We start from the raw sequence: 16,487 nt of genomic DNA, 5'->3' as shown, positions 1-16,487 counted from the left end.
GTGGCCCTTTGATCTCCCACCTTCCTGAGCTGACCAGGCTCTGGTCCCAAAATAACAAGGATGCAATTGCCTCAAGCAGCCTCTCGATGCTGTTCCTGTCATAGATCTGAGTGCCCACAGCCCTTGCAAGATATAGCATCACTGTCCCTGTAAACCTAATGCAGCCCTTCATATTTTGCTACCAAAGGCGCCCTTGTAGTGTGTAGGGACACATGGCACAACCATTAGGCCCATTTGCTGTTTATCTCATTTGGTATAGGTGATTGCTTTTTAATTTCACAGTGTTCATCACTGGGGTTATTGGAAGTGTTGGGGATGAGCATAAGCCTGGATAAATGTTAAGCAATTAATGTTCTAAAAGCCTTATAAATAAGAGAGGAAACTACCAGTGCAAAATCCAGGAATTCCAGCTTTTCCAGTTCTGGAGCTGGAATCACAGAAGAGGACATGAGCAGCACTGATGATAAACAGGAATACATCAGTCCAGGGACTCCCCACTCCTCCCTGCAGCACACACTGCCAATCCAGCTCCAGCACTCTGCTGCCTGATAAACATTCCCTCACCTTCCCAACCACAAAGAGCTGCCCCATTGATTTCCATGCCCTTTAAGGTGCTAAAGTAAATCATGCCTGTTCCTTAGACCCAGAGAAAGCACTCCTTTCTGTGAAGGTCTCTATGGTCAAGCATTTAGTATTAATGAATTAGCTTTTTTCTTAGAGAGATAAACCAATAAAAGCACATGGAAAATAATCTGAAATCTGAGAAATCAGGAAAGATGAAACTAGAAATAAAATAGTAAAATTAATGGCTGGGAGCTTTTTCCATTCATGATGTTTCCCTCAGTTTTCAAGGAGGAAAAAACACATGTGGGAAACTTCAGATTAAGTGTCTTGTATTTGATGGAATCAGAAATACTGCAAGTGAGTGCAATATATACAACACTGCCTCCTCCACCCCATCTGAAAGATGTACTACCCCATAATTGCAGATGAAGAAATAAAAGTCTTTCATATGTTCACTTTCATGGAAGATAGATCTGTTTTGTTCTACATTTTGGGCCCTAATTCAGCAAACCACTTCAGCATATGCTCAAGTTCATCATTTGCCACTCTACCACTTCTGCATCTACTCAAGAAGATGCCTGAAGTCAAGCATATGCGCAGCTCGCTGCTGACTGTGGTCCTTGCATCCTTCTGCTTGTTTCTGCAAGTATTCTTAGTGACGTGAACGTGCAAGGAAGTAACACATCTCAAGCAATTATAGCACATGCTGGCAAAAGAGGAATTTTAACTTGCTTCTCCATATAAATAATCTGAAGGACTAAAAGGTACCTTTAGAAACAGCATATTTCTAGCTATTACTTTAAGCTGTCAGGAGAGTGAAATACGATGGTGCGAACTTTTGCTCTGTATCAGTACTGAACAACCAAACCTGAAGCTGAAATACTGCTTCCCCACCAAAGGAAACAAAGAACAACCCTGCTCCTAGGCATGCAGTATGTCACATATTATTTGTAGAAGCTATTCAGTAAGTAATTTCAAATAAGGAAAAGGCAAAGAAACCACAGGATGTTCACAAGCTATTTGCAAATAGAAATGGAAGAGGAATTCATTAAATAAATTATTTGCTATAAATTATTCACCTCCCTTTAATCTTACTACCACTTAGACTATAAAATTCATGCCATAAAAGATACAGGATACATAACAAGGCATCATTAACTTATGCATTTCCCAGTGCTGCTTTATTTTGACTGTCCAGTTCTATTACTGTATTAAGACAGCCGTTTGTCTTTAATGGACTTGGAGTGTAATACATTTTTGTTCTAAGCGCTGAGCTAAGGAGACCTGGTCTGACTTTAGACTGTGATTTGATTTTGAGCTCCAAGGCTGAATAACTCTTAAAATCTGAGAGAAGAATCCAAGCTGTTCCTTGAGCAAAACCAAAACAAATGGAAATCAGCCAAAACAGTTGGGTAATTTCATCACATCTCCACAATTTGGGTCCATTTCACATACATTCATATTGACGGGCAGGCATTTTCATGTGTCCATCAAGCCACATAGTCAAAACTTTCACAAAGGTGAGAGATGTGGGAGGCATGCATCAGACAGACAAGGAGTAAGGGGGAGCTAGGCGTATATCACAGGCAGGGCATGACAGTGGGTCTCTGGGACCCACTGGCTCTGCACTGGGTGATGAGGGTCAGCAGCACCCCCAGCTGAGCTGCTTTCCCCCTCTTGCAGCTACAAAATAAGCTGCTTACTGTCCCCTGGCTATATGGCCCAAGGAAGAAATCCCAGAAAGAAACTTAAAATAGAGTATATAATTCCTTTTAACCATGAAAACAAAATCCCAGAAAGGGTTCTCACTCATAGCCAAGGATGAAGGCAGCTTTTTCATTCTGTTGACTTATAATCATAGAATAGTTAGGGTTGGAAAGGACCTTAAGATCATCAAGTTCCAACCCCCCTGCCATGGGCAGGGACACCTTGCTCTAAACCATATTACCCAAGGCCTCGTCCAACCTAGCCTTGAACACTGCCAGGGATGAAGCACTCACAACCTCCCTGGACAACCTGTTCCAGTGCCTCACTACCCTAACAGGAAAGAATTTCCTCCTTATATCCAATCTAGACTTCCCCTGTTTAAGTTTTAACCCATTACCCCTTGTCCTATCACTACAGTCCCTAATGAAGAGTCCCTCCCCAGCATCCCTATAGGCCCCCTTCAGATACTGGAAGGCTGCTATGAGGTCTCCATGCAGCCTTCTCTTCTCCAGGCTATCTTCTTCTAAGTGACAGCTGTATTCCAACACTCGTTTGGTCTCTCAGTCATTTTATATCTTTTTACACCATATTTGTTTTCTTTTAGTTAAAACTATGATAATTACAACTGAATTTCTCCATGGAAAACGGATGCAAACTGGTTATTTGGTTATGGAGGAGTGGAAAACCAGGTTCTTGCAGTTGTCAAAGTAAGCTCTCAATTGTCTCCAGAGCGAATGCTGTCTCTGCTGGTGCAAAGGTTGAGATTAAAGGCTACACCTCATCATCCATATACATCTTTACTCTTTGGAAGTGAAAGGAAAAGTTGGTCTTGCAGAGCTTCATCATCCTGACTGACTCATAGCAGGCTTAGTCCTTGGCGCAGTGGATATCAGGTACATTTATCAAGCCATAGCACAGTCTTTACATAAAGTGTTATTACACACTAGTATTTCCACTGCACTTATCAGGGCTTTAAAAGACCCTCACATAGGGCCACAGGAGGCAAGCTGGTATCACAGACCTCTTGAAGACTCTGGTACTAGCTCCTGACCCACAGACCTTAAAAGCCAAATAAGCCTTATTGCAGCATTTGCTATATCAAACACTGGGAGAATACCTATGGCACTGCTGACAGGACTGTTTCTTCCCCTTGCTTATTTTCAACATAAATCCACCTCATCTAGGCTGTTCTAAGTAACCCAAGGGAATTGAGTGCTCAATTCCCATAAGTACCTTATCAAGTCCCAGTCCTAACAGACAACACTATTTTTTCTCCTTTTGCAGAGTGAAGACACAGCATCATTAGAGAATGGATGAGGAGGAAGGGCTGCATTCGGACAGATGGAGACTAACATTCCTTTGGGCAATGAAGCAGTGCCCATGCAGATCATCCGTGGCAAGGCTCACACAGAAACACAAACTGAAAGCAGACCAGTCATACAGCACACTGGCCTGCACCTCTGTCCTGGGTTCAGCAGTAGCAGTCACTTTTTCTCCTTCTTCTTAGCTGGTGCAGTGCTGTGGTTTTGACTTTTGGCCTGGGAACAGCGCTGATAACACCGATGGTTTTAGTTACTGCTCAAATGTTTAGTCTGACCAAGGACTTTCTGAGCCTCATGTTCTGCCAGGGAGGAGGGGAAACCGGGAGGAAGCAGAGACAGGACACCTGATCCAAGCTAGCCAAAGAGGTATTCCATACCACAGCACCTCATGCCCAGGATGTAGAACTGGGGGAAGTTACCCGGAAGGGCTAGATCACTGCTGGGGTCAAGCTGGGTATCAGTTGGCAGGTGGTGAGCGGTTGTATTCTCTTCCCTTGTTATTTCCCTTATCATTATTGTTATTGGTGGTAGCAGCAGTGATTTGTATTATACCTCAGTTACTGGACTGCTCTTATCTCAACCCATGGGAGTTGCATTCTTTCGATTCTCCTCCCCATCCCTCTGGGAGCAGAGGGAGGAAGGGTGGGGGGGAGTGAGCGAGGACTGCATGGCTGATTTGCGACTGAGTTTAAACCACAACAGCCTCTCAAGCCAAGCCTAAGCACTAAGCTATCCCCAGCTGATCTCACAGCAGAACCCAGTGGGGCAAGACTTCCTCCAAAACACCCTCAAGCCACAGATGGTCGAAGATTGACTTTTTCAAGCTGAAACAGGGGATGTTCAGGTTAGAGGTGAGAAAAAAGTTCTTTACTGTGAGAATGGTGAGACACTGGAACAGGTTGCCAAAGGAAGTTGTGAATGCTCCACCCCTGGCAGTGTTCAAGGCCAGGTTGAACAGGGCTTGGAGCAACCTGGTCTAGTGTGAGGTGTCCCTGCCCATGGCAGGGGATTGGAACTGTATGATCTTAAGGTCCTTTCCAACCTAAACCATTCTGTGATTCTATGATTGCCATCAGCTCTGCAGACTGCACCCAGTAGCAGCAACAGAACAGGCAGCAAGCCGGAGGGAAGGAGAACGGACATCCTGCATACACAACTTTCATTGTGGAGGTGGCCAAGGCAATGATGAGAGAAGAACCACATTGAATTGAATCACTGCAGATTAAAGACTCAAAGTCAGTATCCATCCAGGAACCACTGCCATGAAGACTCTGGAAGGAAAGATATTCAAGCAGGCTAAACTGCCTCAACTGCCATGGAGAAGGCGTAGGCTGGTAGTCAGGAAATGCAGGCTCCAACCCCACTCTGACCATAAGAATCCTGCATCTCTGGGCCTCAGTTTTCCCCATCAGCTGCATGATGCTGTAGATAACACAGCTTTTACCTAAGTCAGTGGAGAGGAAGATTATACAAAGCATTAGAAACTCAGGTGGGTGGTGCATAAATACAAAAGGTTTCTGAGAAATATGTGGGCATCTTTCTTCATGTCCCTCATCTTCTACGGAGTGGTTACTCAAAGCAAAAATAATATACCCTTCCTACAAAGCCAGCACACAGACACATATATTTAGATCACTGTGCAAACAATTACTAACTGTCTCTGAGGCAGGAGAATTGTATTCTGTGCTACAAGAGGGGGACAAAAAGACATCCGAAGTCACCCTGGAGCAAAGAGAGGATCCAGGTCTCTGGGACAGATTCAGCTCTGGCATAAGCATTGATGCTAGCCACGCTCAGGAAGGTCAGGAGTAAATGACAAAGCTGTCACGAGCCTGACCTGGAGGTCCATAAGGTGCTGGATCTATATAGGACAAGCACTCATCTTCCTGCATGTCAAACAAGTAATTTCAAACTCCTAAACAAACGGTAGGACACTGCAGCAGAAGCAACCCGCAGCAAGGACAAGCCAAAACACCTCTTCAGTCATTTTATTCTGCAGCTTTTTTGGCTTTCTCAGCTGTCCCTCCATTGCTTGGCTAAGGCTGTCACTAGCTCCCTTTTCCTCACCCATCTGTCACTAGGGGCACTCACTTGTCCCCGACAATCCCTTTTATGTGTTTTCTACCCCTTCTACTCACTCAGAGCATGGAAATGGCAGCACAGAGCCAGTGGCAGCAGGTGGGAATGGAGCCCACATCCTCTAAACCTTAGTGCTCACAGCCAAAACAAAGACATAAAAAGAAAGATCTCCCTCCACATCCTCCCTGTTTTTCCCTTCCATGCATAGCATCACCGCGCTGTATTGCAGCTTCAGGAAGAGGTAAGAAAGAGGCCCAAAAGGCAGCCAGGAAACCCACCATCCATTGGCTTCCCTCCACACGAGGCGAGCGGGCTCCTTCTGCTGCAGTGACTTGGCAAGCACACCTCGCTCTGACTCAGCACCTCGCCGGCACCTCCTGTCAATTATTCCCACAAACTGCTGACGCCGGAAGGGCTATTTGCAATTAGGATGCAACACAAGCCGGTGGCTGCAGGATGCTGCAGCTCCCCCTCATCCCTTCACCTGAAGCGATCCCTTCCACTTCAGACCTCTGGCTCCGGGCTGGAGCAACCAGGGAGGTTGAAGGAGGTAAGGGGTAGTGAAAAAGGGCTGGAGGATGGGGATCAGGGTGGGCTGGGGGAAGCCTGTCTGTGTTATAGCTACTCTGTGGATAAATAGAAAACTGCTGTCAATGTGGCAGGCAAAATGCAGTCTTACGGAAACAAAAAAGCAGCCACTGGGAATAGGGACAAGAGCAGCAAGAACAGATGAGACTATGCAAAAAAAAAAAAAGCTACATGGAGCATTCCCTGAAGAACAAGCAAAACACAGCCTTGCTGCAACGCCATGCAGCTGAGAAACACAAGCCTGTGCTCTGTGTCCGAGGCATTTTCAGTGCAGAGGCGCTGATTGCGGATGAGTCCCATAATAGGAGCCCAGGGCACACCAGCTGTTTCAGGGGCAAAAGGAAAGGCTGCCCTTGACAAACCAAGGACATGGCCATTCTGCAGGCAGACTGAGGCTATTCTGTTCCTCTGCCAAGTAGCCAAGGTCCTGTCAACCTCTCTGAGCCACTAGCTCCAAATACACAGCAGGCTTGCAGCTTAGCAGCTCCGCAACTAAAACAGACGTTCCAACATCAAACCCCATCAGACAGCAAAGTTCAAACATGCTCAGCTGTGGAAGTAGCCCCAGAGTGCACACAAGCTCAGCAGCACCCTACAGAAGCACTCTGGAACCTTCTCTCACAGGGCTTCACTGAAACAACAGGGTCTGCCATCCACCCCTCCCTCTTTCCACAAGGGTCGAGATTCAGGCCCCCCATCTCAGGCAGCAGAGCAAGCAATGCACAGGGATGCAGAGCATTCCCTGCAGGAGTACCCAGGGACCTTCTAACTGAGGAGCATGGCTATTTTCTGAGATATTACTTCAAAACCAAACATCTCAGAGTATAGCTGATGAGAACACAGGTTAGAGCCAGAAGTGTGAAGCTGGAGCAGAAGGCTCCAAGGAACACTTCAGGTTTGAAGCTGAAGCCTGCAGCAAGCTATTCCCTACAGGATGCAGCAGCTGCCTTATACAGTGCAGGAAAGGGGTGAAATAGCTATGTTAATAGTTAAAGCATCCAACATGTCTTGCCATCCATGGGCCCACAAATGCAGAATTCACCACAGATCAAATCCAATGCAGGCAGAGACATCAAACTGCAAGATGAGTAATGCGCAGATCCCATGTAGATAGTCAAGGCTGAAGAGAGAGAAAGGTCAACTAAAAACCAAATCTCACTACAGCAACCTGGATTTACCAACAGCCTCCTGATCAGGAAAGGGAACATCTACTACACAGCATGCAATGAGAGCAAAGGAACCACAAAGCCAAAACAGCAAAACCCAGTGACTTCAGCAACACGGGCAGGAACTAAGTGTCACAGCAGGTTACAGTTCTGCAGCGCCTTAAAGCACGTAGGTAAAGCTTGGAACAGTGAGTCCCAGGGCACTCAGAAGCTAAAGCACTGCAATTGATGCAAGGAGCAATGAGTTACAAAGTACTGGTGACCGCACATAATCAAATCTAACATCATTGTGAGAAAAACAGTACCCAAACTTTGCATCACACCTCTTAAACATTATAAAAGACAATTATAAGCAAAAATTGGCTGGAACAACCCCCAAAATCAGGGGGATTACAGTTGTTATACTCTATATAGTGGTGGTGTTGAAGCAGCCCCGGCATTGTCACTGAAAAGGTACTCGGTGCCCCTGAACAAAAAAAGCTGCCGAGAAGCAAGAAAGTACATTGTATGGTCAAACAAAAGGAGCAAGAAGTCATTCAATGTGAGCATTTGTTTCATAAGACGGTAGCTAAGAGGGCCGAGAACAAAATTGAAGGCCAAATTGCAGAAGTCAAAAAAACAAACAATCATTTCAATGTATTCAAAGGACACGTCCAGAAGTGCTGAACAGTAAGGGAATGGCATTTCTTAAGTGGCTGTGCTGCCAGCAAAGACGTGCAAGCTTTTGCTAAGTCAGAGGGTTCTTCAAGTTCGTAATGCTTTTCCTGCAAGAGTGCACAAGCTAACCTCGGAGTTGCAGTAGGAATTGGTTAAGTGAAACTCTTTAAGCCCCTAAAAGTACCCAACACGAGACAAACCAGCTTGGTCTCTGCTCAGAGGAACTTGTGGCCTTTCAATCCACTCAAATTCTGGGAAGGGCAGGATTAAGTGATTCATTTTCAGTCACTTCCAAGTACATCTGCTAAACCATTCCGAGTGGGATGCTAGTTCCGTGCCAGCCTCATCCCTAACTGCCTGGAGTTGGGTTCCACTTTTCCCTATTCCTCTCCCCCAAATGGGGTACACGCCACTTGGATTCAGGCTGAGTCCAGAGCTGCTGCCCCACAGCTCAGTGCCCAGGCTCAGAGGCATGGGAGGCCCTCTCCCCCTGCCCTCCCTCTGGCCCCAATTACAAGGGATTATCTCCAGGTTTCATACCAGCTCTGGGGTGGTTTAATCTATTCCTTAATATCTGGAAGAGAGACAGGGGGCTGAAAAAGTGATTTGGGCTGGCTGAGACAAAAGAAGATTGAGGGAGACTTCCCAGGGATCTGACAAAACTCAGCAAGCGGGCAGCATAATGCCAGATGAAAGTCAGCATTGCCAAACGGACAGTAATAAGAACTTGAGAGAATAATCTGAACTACTCATATACCATGGGGCTTCTAATTCAGATGTAATCACTTGAAGAAAAGATCTTGGTATCACTGTGAATGGCTCAATGAAAACATCTGTTCAATGCGCAACAGTGGTCAAAAAAGCAAGCAAGCTGTTAGGATGTCTAAAGGTGGAGGCTGGAAAGGATGCTGGAAGTAGTCAAATGCCAGTGGGACCACTGACAGGGTAGGGATTGCTGCAGTTACTTCTGGGCAGCACACCTGGAGATAGGGAATGCACAGAAAGGTTTCATCCATCACCAGCCAACAGCACTTACTGGTCAAGCACAATTAAAACTGAGACAACTTAATCTGGAGAGAAGCTAGGTGGAAAGAAGCTATCAAATGGGCATGAAGTGAAACAGGAGTTTCTATGGGTTTTTGTTTGGTTGGTTTAGTTTGTGGGTTTTGGTGATTTTCTTTTGGATTTTGTGGAGGCCTTTATTGTTGGTCTGGAGTTTAAGAGAAAGACAAAAGGTTGTTCAATACAGCTGAAGAGCACAAAATGTGAGCACACATAAGGAAACTATTATGATTTCCCTTTCTTTTCTGTTTTCACTTTTTCTGCTTATTCTAAGCACAGCCTATAATTAACAGCCAGGAATGATTAGTCCGTGTATTTGTAAAGTCAAGAGCTCAGCAGAGGTCTGAGGCCTGTGCATTTATAAAGATACTGGGAACATCCATCGATAAAGAGCGTAGAATGAAGAAAAAGAAGAAAGCATAGCACCACTACACCCTCATGCTTCCAGGCATTAGCCAACTTCTAATTAACAAAGATTAGGAAGTAATCTCCCCACTGGACATGCAGAGAGGTTGTACCACCCCCCTTGTTCCTGGCAGACACTGTTAATATGCCAGGCATGGGAAGAGCTGGGCCTGGGAGAGCTCACCCACTGCCCATGCTGTTTGGAAGGCCGAGTTCTGGGTGCCCAGGGGGACTGCATACACGCACCATTAACTAAAGGGGAGGCTCTGAAACCCCACAAGTCTTCCCAGAAAGGGAATTTCTGCATCAGTTGCTTTGCAAGCAGGGGGGGATTCCCTGAGGAAAGGAGAAGGGATGGACATTTTATTCACTCTGTGTTGGTGGCAGCAATACGTATGACTTAGTTCATTTGATGTTCATCCATCATTGGCCACGCCATCCCAGGCCAGCGGTCTGACCTGGTCTAGCGCTGCCCAGACAAGCCACTGCAGGAATGCACCACATATTGCAAACAGTGTGTCCTTTCCCCCACAGATGACATTCCTGTCTTCAGCATCAAGTAAAACCAAGCCCAGAGCTGACAAAATGGAGCTTCCATCGGCTTTCTCCAGCTGTTGCTTCTGCAACCCAACCTACCTCATGTTCTCATGGCTGGGTTGACTTACAAGTAGGTAAAAAACAGCACAAGTTTTTACCCTTAAGTAAGCAATATGATTAATCTAATGCCAAAATTACACTGGAAATTAACATCATGCAGATATACAAATGCACCAGTACCGCTGTGCTGCAAGGAGCTCTGCACATGTACATAGGAGGCTGAGCTCTATCTACTACTCCTGTTCTGATTTCTCCAGCAACTCCTCCAGAAGGGGAAGCAAAGATCAACAAAGAGGCTGTATTTATTAAACAAAAACTTGTCTTAGTTTGTACACTGTATTCTGCTTCTTTTGGTGTAAACAGCATTCTACTGCACAATGAATAAGGTAAAGGACACAGGAAATGCCACACACATATCTGGTGTTTATATGTATGTGTCAAGATGGCAAAAGTAATGGACAGAGACTGCGCACAGATATCACAAGTTGCTGCAAGTTGGTTTTTATCACTGTCTTTGAATGCCCCATAGAAATAAGAAATAGCAATCACTAAGAATTTTACTGTAGATACTTCCAATAACCCAAACTTTATCAAACATGGGATGTTTTGTAAAATCATAACTGTGTTTCAAAAGAAAAACGGGGGAAAATTGTCTGAAATACAGAAGCATACAACCTAATCATCTTTGGGTTGAAAAGTTTTGGCTTCTCACATTGTCCTGGTTTCAGCTGGGACAGAGTTAATTTTCTTCTCAATAGCTGGTGCAGGGCTGTGTTTTGGCTTTTCTCTGAGAACAATGCCGATAACACACTGATGTTTTAGTTGTTGCTAAGTAGCACTTACCCTGATCAAGGACTTTCAGTCTCTCATGCTCTTGTGCACCTCCTCACTAGCAGAAGCTGCGAGGAAGCATGGCCAGGACAGCTGACCCAAACTAGCCAAAAGGATATTCCATCCCACAGAACATCATGCCCAGTATAGAAACTGGGGGGAGGTAGCTGGAAGGCTCTGTTGACTGCTCAGGCACAGGCTGGATATTGGTCGGCGGGCGGTGAGCAATCGTATTGTACATCACTGTTGATTGGGGTAGGGGAAGTGGTGTTTTATCTTTTTTGTTACTGTTGTTACTTGCCTTCTAATTATTCTTGGTACTAAATTGTACTTTAATTGTTAAGCTTTTCTTATACCAACCCACAGCTTTTACCTTTTTTCATGTTCTCCTCCCCATTCCACTGGTGAGGGCAATGAGCAGCTGTGTGGTACCTAGTTGTTGTCTGGGGTTAAACCACAACACCCAAAGTTCTGTCTAGGATATTTTCTTGTATTGCAATAATACAGTGTCACAAGGAAACACAGCATTGGTTGTCCTAAGGTGGAATTTCTCTCAAAAAATTTCCTTTTCAAACCAAAGCATCCAACTTCTATTTCCATTCAGAATGAAGCCAAATCAAACCTGATGAAACAGAGCATTTGTCCTCATCCCAGCTCAAGCAATAAAAGAAAAGCAGGAGTCATAAGGGACACAAGTGACCTCCAAAACCAAAGAGATGTAAACATTTAGGGGGAAAAAAATAACCCAAAACCACAACAGTTCACTGTGCATACTTAATAACATTGTGTTTTCTCCCTGGTGCATAAAACATGAAGCATTTCAGTGAGAGAAGTGGGTGACATATGACTAGGAGCCCTTTAACTGTGACTTCTCTAACGGCAGATGTCCCACCTGACAGCAAATCCTTTCACCTCTGTACACTTCAGTTTCCCATGCTAGAAATCAAGCTGACTGCCCCCACAAAGGAAAGTTTGGAGACTCTCAGTTACTTAATGCGTGCAAATGACTGTGCGAACACAAGGTAGTATTAACCAGGGAACTGTCTTTGTTACACTACTGTCTGTTAAACAACCAGGAGCTAAATTTCTCTCTGAACATTTACAAAGGGGAAAGACAGCATTAAGGCTCCACAAGGAGAAAACTACAAAGAACATGTTTTCAGTGCATGCACTTCTCCTTGAAACAAACCATGTTAAAAGCACTTTACTTAAAAAGCACAATGATAGTAGCATCCTGCTAAATATAGATGACTCACCACAATTTAGTAGTGAACATCCCTAAAGAGTACCATTACAATATTGCTTAACTTGACGCATAAATTCAAGCATTCTCCTGTGGCTAGAGTTTGGACCAAGACACTACTCAAGACTACTACCAGCATCTGCTGACCTTCAGTAGGTCACAAAACCTCTCTGAGCCTCACTTTCTCCATCTCTACTATTGGTATAATAATAAAAACACATCTCCCCACTGGAGGTAGGAAAATGATTTCTAAGTTCCTTAACAAGTTGTTTACACCATATTTTGTATGTCCATACTACTACTGAGCAGCTAAATATAGCTGTTCTCGAGGCACTTTGAGATCCCTTGGAGAAGGGAACCTTACAAAAGAAAACTGGAGTTTAAGCAATACAGAAAAAACAGAGAAAGAATCAATTCCCAAACTAAGGAAAGGATGGCCACTCCAGAGGCGCAAGAAGTAGTTAATGCATCTGTGCCTACTGCTGAGGACCAAGGTCAGGTTGTGACGATTTATCTACACGTCACAAAACCACACAGCTTGACACAAATGGCAATCTGTTCCAAGGAAAGAAAACAAAATAAGGAAAGCAGAAGTATGGAAGAGCAAGGGACTGCCAGAGTCATCCTTTGCTAGGGCTGAGAAGGATATGTGAGCTAGCACAAGGGTGCTGGAAGGCCAAAACTGCTCAGTTTCAGCTGTGATAACCCTTGACTGGCAGGAGGGTGACTTGAGGTGAGGACTAGGAAAGTAGCGTGTAACCTGCAGCCCTGCTGTTGCACTGATGCACTACCTCCAGGCATACACAGCTCCTACCCTCACCTTGCTGCAGCGACTGTAGCACACCAACATCTCACCTGTTGTGATACTACATCACAGGATCCAAACACCATGCAGTTAAAGTCAGTTCTGCGGTTTAGCTGTACCCAATGTGTGATTTCTAACACATTTAACAATTTGCAGCATGCTATTTCTGGCCACAGAGCAAGATTGATTTGCAATCGCAGGTTTGGTTTCCAAGCTCTAAACAGAATTCCCTCCTATCTTTCCTTAAGCTTCTCTAGGGAGCCTGACAAAATGTTATTTCCTCTAAAGTTATTACTTTCATAATGCTTTAGAGGGAAAACACAGGCGCTGCCCCTGCCCCAGAAGCATTCAGTGTGGGTATTATAGTCCTGGACAAAGCAGACAGTTAAAGAGAATCACTGCTATTCAACAAATTGCAAAGCCAAGTAAGAAAATGAGACTATAATGTTTGATTGACATTTCACTACAAAGCCTGACTGTATTTTGTCATAGGCAGGAAGTGTGAGAACGATGAAACCACCTCCAAGATCAATTTTTCCCTACCACTTCTCGTTTGTTTCACATCAAGTATTTCTTCTGATTATACACTCTTACAGTTTCTGATCCTTTAACTTTTCAACCTTTCACCTTTCACTTTTGTGTCACTTTGCATATGATCCCATCTTTTTTCTTCTCTATCCTCTGAACCAATCTAAAGCCTCATAAAAGGGAATAAACTCACTCTTCCTAACCAGACTTGGCAACCCAGAGCAGAAATACACTTACTGGTCTTCTGCAAGTGGTGTTTAGAAAAAACTCTCCCAATTTTATTTCATCTTTCATGTGTTCCTTATACTTTATCTGGGTTTTATTTCCTAATTCAAGAGCCACCAATGAGACAGCCATACCACATAACACAGGAGTAACTGTGTACTGCAGCTATTTTCATCTACCACCATCTTCTAAAGACTTTTCCTAAGGCAAAAAGGAAAATAAACCCCCAAACTTGAGACACAAGTGGTTCATTCAGGTAATTTTGAAGCCCTAAAGGGCAAGGAACAGCATTACACTATTGCACTTAAACATTTCATGGGAAGTGTATCTCTGTGCTAGCTCTCTCAGTTGTCATTGTCCCTGCATGCCCTCGACCAAACCCAAGAAATTAAACATAGAATCAATCTTTTTGCCTAAAGAGGTAATTAAATGCCCCTTTAGTTTTAACCTGAAAGCTGATTACTGTCACATGTTTTTGCAGAGATATCACACCAACACTCCATCACTTACATGCCTCTCACTGCAGTAGGCACACTAACTTTCTACACAAGTTACACCTTTGCAATGGCTGCAGACAAATTGTGGCCTTGAGAAACTCAAAGTCACTGAACTCGCTTTCCTAACCAGGAAAAGTACATGAAAAGTGAACAAATAAGATGAAGCATGGAACATGCTCGGATTATTTCTTTCCACTAAAAGCTAACAAACTATTTGTTTTTGTAATTCATCTCTTTGAAATCAGCAGGTGCCGTTGGCAGTTAATGGAGGTGAATCAGACTCCCAAATGTGCTCTGAGGACAGAACTCAGAGTGCTTTTGGGGCTGAGACTCGTGTGAAAGTTCTTGTCCATAATAAAACGTTTCTCAGTGGATCCCAGGCAGAGGGAAACTAACTGCTGCACCTCACAGGACACTGAGAGCCAGGCACATCTACCCAAGCTGCATCTCCATCCAAACGCAGACTGCGAGGAAGTTTCATCCAGGCTTTACTGAGACATCTCTGGTATTCTAGTGGGAGAGTCTGTCATTTCCTACTATCCTCCTGCTCCATGCGGGATCATTTGTAGCAGATTTCCCAGCAGCAGAGCTGTGTACCTCAGTGTAAATGAGTAGACCTTAAGAAAACTGTCTTGTAGACCTCAGTAAAACACAGCTGAGCAGGCCTGCTCTGAAGTTTGGCATGACTTGAATGAAGGCATTGCCACCTGATCAACAGATGAGTCTGAACACTCTACGCTTTGTAATTCCTGCTGTTGCCCCGATCACAGCACCTCCTGGTGCTCTCCAACAGTGCACTATGTGATGCTAACAGCATCTGTCACATGCCATTTGTTTCTCACTCCACACAGAGGACCAGGGCACACACCTTATTTCGGAAGGGCTTTTGGAGGTGGGAACGGATGGAGTGGTTTGGGTCTGTCCACATGCTATGGGGCAGGCACTTCAGCTAAACCCTAGGAGAAGGAGGCAGAGGAGGACACGGAGGGCTCCAGGAATCTCTGCACAAAGTTCCCTGGCTGCCTCAGGGCCTGAAGGATAGACCCAGACTTTTCCACCTAGGTGAGCTTATCACAGGGGCTAGGCCCAGGCAACGCGAAGCCCAGCTTTAAAGCAACTTTCACAGCACCGCAAGAATAAATCGGATACTAGTATAAGGATGGTGCAGTGGAAGAAGCAGCAAAAGGAGGCACCGAGCGGAGCAGCGCTCCTTCCCCAAGCCTGCCTGCAAAAGCACTCACCCACCGCCGCATTTCCGAGCATCACCGGTGGGACCGCAACCAAAACTTGGTTCGCTCCCAACCGGCCCAGCGGACGGGGCATCGCGGTGGGGTCGGCGACGGGGATGGGGCGGGCGGCCGCCCGCCCCATCCCCGTCGCCGACCCCACCGCGATGCCCCGTCCGTGGGTACCGCGCCGCATCTCCCCCCGAGCAGCACTCACCTCGCAGGGCCAGGAGCGCGGCCAAGGCTACCGGCACCCACCTCCCTCCGCCGCCGGGGCGCCGCCGCGTCATGCCGGGCCGGGCGAGGGGCGCCGAGCGGGCGGCCGAGCCCTGCCTCTCCCCGCAGCCGCAGGTGCTGGTGCCGATGGTGCCACCGCCGCCGCCGTCCCGGGACCGCCCGCTCCGCCGTGCCCCGAGCCCCGGTCGCCCGCCCGGGGAGGGCGGCAGGAGCGGCGGCCGGACCGAGAGCGCAGCCTGGCGGCCCCGAGCTGCCCCAGCAACCCGCCGGGCTGCGGCTGTCACCCCCCGTCCCGGTACACGGCGGCACATCCGCTACACTCCTGCTCTGTGGCGCGGGCCACCCACAGATTGGGATGTGTCCATCGCCGCCAACCCGGTACCGCTGCATCCGCAGGGATGCTACACGGGCCAGCTTCTGCTGCTGAGCATCTTCTCCTCCAGGGCCTGCCTATAGCTGCATGGAAAGAGAGAGCGGCAGCGCACAGCAAATTTGGGATGCATGGGACCAGGCATTGCTGCAGCACACACAGTGTAAACATTGCTGGCTCAGCGTATGAGCCACCTTAACCCTGCTATTCCAGTATCTGAAGGAGATCTACAAGGATGCCGGAGAGAGACTCTTCATCAGGGACTGTAGCAATAGGACAAAGGCTGATGGGTTCAAGCTGAAACAGAAGAGATTTAGGTTGGATATAAGGAAGAAGCTTTTTATTATGAGGGTGATGAGGAGCTGGCACAGGTTGTCA

At 46.2% G+C, this 16,487-nt stretch overlaps 1 protein-coding gene across 1 annotated transcript in view; it reads right to left on the bottom strand.

The window, feature by feature from the left end:
- The window catches only part of IGSF11 (immunoglobulin superfamily member 11), a 102,936-nt gene extending 86,779 nt beyond the window's left edge, over positions 1-16,157 (bottom strand). Inside the window, exon 1 of the mRNA XM_061365595.1 lies at positions 15,720-16,157. Coding sequence (XP_061221579.1) covers positions 15,720-16,050 — 331 coding nt within the window. The 5' untranslated portion in view covers positions 16,051-16,157. The remainder of the gene's footprint in view (positions 1-15,719) is intronic.
- Between the last annotated feature and the right edge of the window lie 330 nt (positions 16,158-16,487).

The sequence above is a fragment of the Neopsephotus bourkii genome, unplaced genomic scaffold (genome assembly GCF_033783945.1).
Source record: "Neopsephotus bourkii isolate Nb327-2 ecotype Australia unplaced genomic scaffold, CSIRO-AGI_Nbou_v1 NB_1287, whole genome shotgun sequence".
Taxonomy (NCBI): Eukaryota; Metazoa; Chordata; class Aves; order Psittaciformes; family Psittacidae; genus Neopsephotus; species Neopsephotus bourkii.
The sequence above is the reverse complement of the archived record's forward strand: the minus strand, read 5'-3'. Positions and strand labels throughout refer to the sequence as shown.